The 8,541-nt window shown below is 36.5% G+C and overlaps 1 protein-coding gene across 1 annotated transcript in view; it reads right to left on the bottom strand.

The window, feature by feature from the left end:
- Positions 1–8,541, bottom strand: part of DNAH11 (dynein axonemal heavy chain 11) — a 139,077-nt gene that overhangs the window by 80,707 nt on the left and 49,829 nt on the right. The window contains exons 32-36 of the mRNA XM_072413384.1: positions 7,384–7,544; positions 5,454–5,610; positions 5,225–5,370; positions 5,008–5,124; positions 3,986–4,124 (exon numbers count right to left, since the gene is read on the bottom strand). Of these exons, the coding sequence (XP_072269485.1) occupies positions 3,986–4,124; positions 5,008–5,124; positions 5,225–5,370; positions 5,454–5,610; positions 7,384–7,544 (720 nt within the window). The remainder of the gene's footprint in view (positions 1–3,985; positions 4,125–5,007; positions 5,125–5,224; positions 5,371–5,453; positions 5,611–7,383; positions 7,545–8,541) is intronic.

Raw genomic sequence — 8,541 nt, 5'->3', positions numbered from 1 at the left:
AAGCCTCTGTTCTGCACAGGAGCGAGCAGGGAAGCCATTCTTTTCTAGGAGGTGTCCATATGTCGGATGTCCTTAACCCGGGGACTACCTGTATATGAAATTTTGTTCTGATTTGCTTATACAAGATACCTACATTGTGCCTTTGATTGAGGCAACATTTGTATTTGCATTTACTTTCACTCAGGAAAATGTAAATGAACACACATTGGATAAAAAAAAGCATATTCCCACAGATCAACAATTTGCATTTCTAGAATACCAGATTACACATAACAAGGGAAAAATACACTACAGCTGTGCCTGGATCAAAGACTGAAGCCATGTGCAGGTAGGTTGTTTCCGCTATGTGCATTTCAAGGCTTAATGGAAAGATTATCAGAATTGCACTTTGACTACATTATTTTGTGTAAACACTGGAGAAAGCTAGCCTTTTAGTGAGACATGTCATAATGATAAGCTGATCACACCCTGAATTTAAAATGTGCATTTACAATTGATTTGATTACAGATTGGCTCAGTGGTACCTTAAGTAGTTTATGAGCCTTTATTGAGCAGGAGTTAATTTAACGCAACAATATGACTCATTTAATTGACCATTTTAAAGCCTAATAAGTGATTAGTGAATCCTTGCTAAAGAAACAGTTATTACCCATGAATTAAACTCTTACATGCAGTGAATCACTTCATTGATTTTCTTTTAACTCAAAATGAACCTTTTAAGTACATATAAAAATCACATACTGCCTTATTCAGCGTGGCAGAGAAAAAGAAATGTTAAATAGCAAATCATAGTAAAACAGATTTATTCATTTACTTTGGTTAGTTTAGTTTAATATGAGTTCTTATTGGTGATTTGGGTTACTGCAGTTTACACAATAAGATTTGTTTTACTAAATAGGAAAAGAAATAATTAATTAGTCATCATGGCATTGCAACAGAAAATAAAAAAAAGATAAAATAGGAAAACCAATGTTGCAGCTACATGCCACAAGGATCTGCTGAAAAATGTAAATGGACTTCTTGCCCAAGTGAGTACTAAGAGTCCTGCACCTTTATAGAGAAGGTATCCTGAAATGTGCCTTCTTACCAGAGAGAGTAACTTGAAGGTTGCACCTTATCAGAAAAAGTGCTTTGAGCATTGCACCTTACCAGAAAGAATGCTAATGTGGAGCTACACCCTAACACAGGGGTGTCAAACTCAAATAAACAGAGGGCCAAAATTAAAAAATTAGACAAAGTCACGTGCCAACCTTGAAATTTATTGAAAAAATTCGAAGCAGGCCTAATCTTAAGAGTTGCCCGCCACTGGAACTCCCTCTTCATTGAAATAGCACCGCTACTACAATTCCCTGTATTACTTGTGTCTATAAAGCAGTCCAATGGGGGGCCATGCATAGGCAGTGTAGCGGCACTATTTCAATGCAGCGGCGGGCCAGCTGCAGTTCATATTTAGGATTTCTTTGGGGGCCAAAAAAGAACAATAAGGGCCATATTTGGCTCTCGGGCCACAGTTTGACACCCCTGCCTTGACAGAAGAGGAAAGGGGGTCCTGAGAGCTGCCTGCTTTCTAAGGAGGGTATCCTGAGAGCTACACTGTACCAGAAACAGCTACCCTCTTACCAGGGAGAGTAAACTAAAAGTTGCACCATGCATCCAGTGATATGATAGCTGCATCTTACTAAAAAGTGCAGCCTAAGAGCTACCTTCTTTGGTGCCGTGCCTTACCAAAGAGAGTGCTATGAGAGTGGCACCCTACCAGCAAGAGTAACCCGAGACCTGCACCTTAACAGAACGAGTGCTATGAATGCTTCACCCAACATAGTGCTACGAAAATTACCAAAAAGAGTGCTATGAATGCTGCACTTTACCCAAAATAGTGCTATGAGAATTACCAAAAAGAGTGCTATGGGAGCTGCATGTTGCACTGTTTGTCAGTAGTCAAGTAGCCAAAAAGTGTAATGAGGTCAATATATTTTCAAATAGATAATTTTCTTTGTGTGGTTGGGAGGGCAGCCATGTTGTTGGCATTTGGAAACAACATTGAATACCACTAGTATGGTAATGTAATTTTGAATTTATTGCAAAATCACAGAAAACAGGCTAGTCATCAGCTACTGAATATTGTGCATCTTTTCCAGCATCAAAGTTGTGACATTGTTTACCAGCCTCAAAGGTCAATGAAGATCTGTACTACATCAACCTAACATTGACTGCAATAGGCAGAGGTCATGTCATTACACTGTGCTAACAAAAATGTTACCACTTTTTACCACTGTACCCCCCCCCCAATCTAAGAAGCAGAGTTGCCCTTGACTAATGGTGGAGAGGAAGGTGAACAGAAGCTCAAAGTTTGCCTTCTACATACATGTGGTGACTTTATTATTGTTTATCTAAATTGTCTGGGCCCAAAGAGAAGTAGAATCGTCTACGCAACACTTAATCTCAGTACCAGACTTTTCATTTTATTCATTCTTATTTTTCCCATTAAACATTTTTCACTGTGATCCTTAAACAATAGGAATTGCCTCTATGCTAATTGTCTCTATTTCTAACAATTCAATTTTTCATATTTTCATTTTTTCCCACAAAAACACTGCACGTTTAATGAATTACCTTAGTAATGGGTATATTAATAAAAATATAAAACCATATTGAACAAACAAGTCATAAAAATGTACCTAATGTCTGTCCTATTTCAACCTAAAACCGTAGGAGAAAGTTTAATTACTCTGTAATTGCTACAGATTGAGAACCGATAATATGCTAGCAGATGGCATACGTGTCAACTAAGCCTTAAGGCAGCCATTGTGATAAACGGTATAGTATATTTTATTATAAATTGCCTGTCTTATGTCGGAATGTCTGTATTGTATTGTAATACGGGGTGCTTATTACCTATGACACAGAAACAAAGAACTAACTAATTCTAACCAGAACATGTTCTGACTAGTAGCTAATGACGCAGTTTCCTTAAAGTACAATTATCTACTCCAAAAAGTGCTTGCGAGCAAAATGTGTGAATCACAGAATTGTAGGAAAATTAATTGCATACGTATTATAAAAGCCATTAAAAGTATGTTTCATTTACTATGCTTAAAGAGAAATAGTAATGACTAGGCTTATGTAGGAAGCTGAGCATTATTAATAATAATATTATTATTATTATTATTATTTTTATTATTAAACAGGATTTATATAGCGCCAACATATTACACAGCGCTGTACAAAAAATAGGGGTTGCAAATGACAGTGACACAGGAGGAGGAGAGGACCCTGCCCCGATGAGCTTACAATCTAGGAGGACTCGAGTTACTTGAACTGGGGCAAGCTTACTTATATTTACCCCCTATTATGCCTTGACTTTTGAGGGTATTTGACAGGTGTACTGAGACATGCTACCATGATCATTTCAGAAAACACAATGCCAGCTTCTTCTACTAGTCATCATCTGAAGACTTTTATGGGTAAAACTGAATGATTCAGCAAACCTGAAAATAATTTAATAAAAATTATTTTCTATTAGGTGACATATGTTTTCAATCCTGGACCAGATTTCAGGTTTTCAAGATCACCAAGGTTCTCTCATGATAATCTATTTCTCTAGTCTTGGAGAGCTTTATTAAATCAGGCCCAATGATAGCATCACTTGCTTTAAAAATCAAAAAATTTTTAAAAACTAAAAGGTATTACTTAAAAAGGTAATTATAATGTTGAGAGGGGGAAAACAATTATAAATGACAAAATATTAACTTTTATATATTAATAATATATTATTATTATTATTATATATGTCCATATGTTTATTTTTTTTTTATTTTAGGTTTGTTGCATAAGTATTGTAAATGGCTAATTTTATAAATGAAGGCTCATGTTTATTTCAGAATGTAACTATGCACATGTAGCAGAACACAGAACATAAAGTGCACAGATGAGGATGACAACAGGGGGAAATCAAACCTCTGTAGATCACAGTATGGAGAAGTACCTGTTTGGAAAGCAGCTCCCTGCACAGCGTGTACAAGGTAATAAATTTTCTAGCCAGAGGACGGGCATCAAGGAAGCCTTCAGCAATCAACATAATCTCACAGATCAACTCCGTATCTGGCACCACCATAGCACAAGGCCTAGGAGATATATCAAAGTTATTATTGATACCTTAGTTCCAATTTTAAATATTGCTAACATTCATTTTTAGCAAAGACAAATGTTTCCAATATATTTCACTCTTCCTTTTTTCTGTACTTTTGTACGTAGATACAAATGTCAAAACATTCTTTGCCAAATGGCTTTATTGATGAGAATGTAAAGTGCAAGCTGCTAGGTGCTGAGTCAGTGCCTCCATTATAAATGCATGTCATTCTCTGCAATGAATGACAGCTTTCACAGCACAATGACACAAGTAAAGACTCATAATTGGATTTAGTCTTTCATATTTGTACCTGCCATTTATGATGTGAAAGATTATGTCTGTACATGTCTAACAACAGAAAAAAGTGGAAGATCATCCAATCTTTTATGAGAATCTCTCATATGATTATTATTAGTATTTTTAGACAAAGAATATTGATTTGTGTATGATTCTGCTAATCTATGCTACTCAATATATTCATGTATGCCCTTTTTATCATCTAAAATCAGGAAACAATAAACACTTCTGGAACAAACAAAATATATTTAAAAATCAGTCTTCCTTTTTATGTTCCTAACTGAATGCAAAGTGACAACTTAATGGTAATCATCATGAAATGTGTTATAAAGTGTTTTGTTATAACTACAACACTATTGTCATTAGTTTTACCGTAGATGCAGGATGTTTTAATTGTCTGCACCAAATGCAAAATCCACCAATACTGGTTGCCTTTGCATCACAAGCAGTTTAGCACACTTCATAGAAACATATACAAATAGTGTTATTCCTGCACAACTATTCATGGTGTCTAAGAGGTGAAAATAAAAAAGCAACCAGTATAAATATCAGTAGGTGGCGTTAACGCTCCAGCTGCTTGCCTAAAAAGAGCCTTGAGATTCTCCGGTAGCTCTGTGCGGCCTGCATAGCCAGGATTCATTGTGATAAATATTCCCACTGATGGCTTCAATGTGATGTTTTCTCCCAGGAATAGAAATCTGTCAGGTAGAGAGGGACAAGCCATGAAATGCGTTCCTGGCAAAAGATTACATTTTGATTTGATGTAAGTTATCATTTCTGGATAGAAGCGCGACTTGCCTCTTTTTCTTGTTGCGAATGGCATCTTGAATACTTTTCACTTGTACGGCAACCACTGACAGAACTTCCACTGCAATTCTGTTAAATTCATCAAAGCATCCCCAGGCTCCTGTCTGCGCCAGACCTTTATAAATATTTCCTACAGACTACAAGACAAATTACGATGAGGCTGTGCTGCGAGAAGGAATGTTTTAGGAAGAGCAGATTGTGAATTTGCCATTTCACTTACTTTATAATCCATCTGTTCAGAGCAGTTGAATACATATACCATCACCCCGAGCGCCCGTCCCAAGTCTTTTGTGGTTTCAGTTTTGCCTGTTCCAGCTGGACCTGCGGGGGCTCCGCTCATAGTCAGGTGGAGGGACTGGGTCAGAGTTATGTAACACCTTACAAAAAATAAGGAAAACATTTATTGGGGTGTATTTAATAAACTCACACACAAAAGATCCAAGTTAATATCAAGCAGCAAAATGATTCTCAGTCATTGCAAACATCTTCTTTGAAGAATACAAGAACAAAAAAAATACGGGACTTTAACGGCAGTGGATTTTAAAAAAATTAAAGAATTAAAATCACAACACACAGAGATGGTGGTGTCCCATATATGTTCTCCACAACGATATTCATTATTTCTCCAGATAATATTGGTAATACTCCATTATGGAGTGATAATAAATAATTGTCTCCAAAAACTAGATTCAATCATATGATTCAATCCATATTCAGATTTGCACTTAAATTGTAAGTAGAACCGCCATCCTCTGTGACACCAAATGTGGTGTCACAGAGGATGGCACCGCCATCTCTGTGTGTTGTGATTTTAATTCTGCCTTTTGCCTACCTTCATACCAAGACAGTAAGCATACCGGTGAATGCAACATTCTTTGTGCTGATACAGCTACTAGCTGTACCAATTACATTCCTGAGGAAGCGGACACAGTCTGCGAAACGCGTTGGATGATCTCATCATATGTAATGTGTACAATGTATCTAGCCCATGTATGCTAACAATGTTGATTAACTCTTCTGAAACTTGGTATAAGGGAAGAGGCATATATTTTTTTAACTGTTGTTTCCAAATGAAGGAAATAAAAGGTATATAACAATTGTTTATAAATCCACTGCAGTTAAAGTCCCGTATTTTTCTTGTTCTTGTATTCTTCAATGTATATTTGGGATGTTGGCAGGATTACAAATGTTAGAAGACCAGATAATATTAATAATTATCTTTGAAGTTACAAATGACAATGGTTTTGAGCCATGATTTATCAATATGATCATTTATTAAAAATTACCACACAATTTACTATATGCATGTGGATTGTACAATATTCTAATATTTTAAAATTCTTAACCGTCAATTCTACCTATTGATTGAAACTTACTCCCTGTAGCTCTTGCTGCAATACTCCTTTTTTCTCTAATGCTATTTCCTAAAGACTCACCCTCCCTGCAATCCTATTAATGGCTGAAAGCCCAAAATCACCACAGACCCATGCACCTACATACAATAGACATGATACATTTTCATTAGTGAAGCTGGGTGATCCTGCAAACCTGGAAAGGATTTCTTAAAAGTAATTTGCTATTTGTTAGCAATGTTTTCAATCCTAGATCTGATTCATTCCAAGTTTGCTGGATCACCCATGTTTACTGATGAAAGTGTATCATCTCTAGCCCAATGACGCAAAGAATGGAGTTGACCTCACTGCATAAGCAATGGACTGCGCATTGCCAGCAAAACAGAAGAAAAACCGGCATGTCATGTGACCGGATATGTAAAAGTGAGAAATCTGGGGAAAAAACTAAATCTAATTTCAGGAAAGAGAATGGATGGGTGGGAGGTTGCTGTTTGAAGTCAACACAGGGAAAGACAAACGTTCATAAAAAATGGGTAAAGATTTTCTTTGGAGGGTTACTGAATTTTTAGATGATGTTTTTGTACATCAATATCTGACCAGTGATATTATTATCCAACAGTACAATCTGGAAAGTGCTGGCAGAAATGCATACAAATATAAATGTAAACCAAAGCCACCGACCAAAATTCATCAGGACCAGACTGGTTACAATAACCTGATTGGTGGCTATGAACGCTTTGATTTATTCTAAGCTTGGTTTTAAATACTAAAGACTCATAGTTAAATGTAGTAACTCACCTGTCAGTCAGAGGTGTAATGACAAGCCTGGGTGTATTTCCCAAGTACTCATATGAATACTGGAACTGAGCATCACATATGTTGGCAAAGCAGTGCTTCAGCTTGTCATCCCAGCGATGCCTCAGCTGAGACAACCAAGCAAAATCCTGAGCATTGGTTACCTGGGAGGAAATCAAGTTTTAATTATCAGATGTCATCACTACAAAAAAACTGCAATACCAACAAAACCATCACCATCCTACTATTAGAAGCCAACACGAAAATGAAAGCTAACCTGCATTCTAAACACAAATACAGATGTAATAAATCCTCTGGATGAACCTAAATTTGTGATATTAAAACCTTTCTCAGACAAAATGGAAAAAATTTCAGAAAACTGTAAAAAAAATTCTATCAACCTCTGTGAATGTAATAATTTGTGCTTTTGAGAGACTTTATTGCATGCACTTTCACGTTAACATACTTACGCTTTTTTGTTTGTTGTTTTGCTGTTGCACAGTGGCAGAACATTCAGGAAATTAGGTTTTTCATGGTACAAATGCATTAAATATGCACAAAAACACTTAATACACACATGTTTATTTACTAGACTTTACTGTTCTGAATTATGGCTTCCCCTGCATGTACCTGTGGCATATGAATGTTATGTGTTATACCTCTCTAAACAGCATGAGCATGATATATGTAGTACTTCTCTATAGAGCATACACATGAAATGTGTTGTACCCCACTACAAAGCATCTGCATGGTATGCGTATTACCTCTCTGTAGAGAGTAATCATGTTATATGTTGCATCTTTCTACAGTGCATGGGCTTGCCATGTGTTGTATTACTCTAAGGAGCATGATATGTGTAGTACCTCTCCACAGAGTATGTATGTTTTGTATTGTAGCCCTCTACAGAATATGTGCATGACTGATATATGTTGTACCCCTTTAAGAAGAATGTGTATGTCATGTGTTGTACCTCTCTACAGAGTATGTGCATGATATATGTATTACCTCTCGGTAGAGAATTAATATGTTACATGTTGTACCCCTTTATGGAGCATGTGAATCCTATGTGTGGTACCTCTTTACAGAGCATGTGTATGTTATGTGTTGTACCCCTTTATAGAGCATGTGCATGTTGTGTTGTACCCCTTTATAGAGCATGTG

The sequence above is a fragment of the Pyxicephalus adspersus genome, chromosome 5 (genome assembly GCF_032062135.1).
Source record: "Pyxicephalus adspersus chromosome 5, UCB_Pads_2.0, whole genome shotgun sequence".
NCBI classification, from domain to species: Eukaryota; Metazoa; Chordata; class Amphibia; order Anura; family Pyxicephalidae; genus Pyxicephalus; species Pyxicephalus adspersus.
This window is presented reverse-complemented; position numbering and strand designations above follow the sequence as displayed.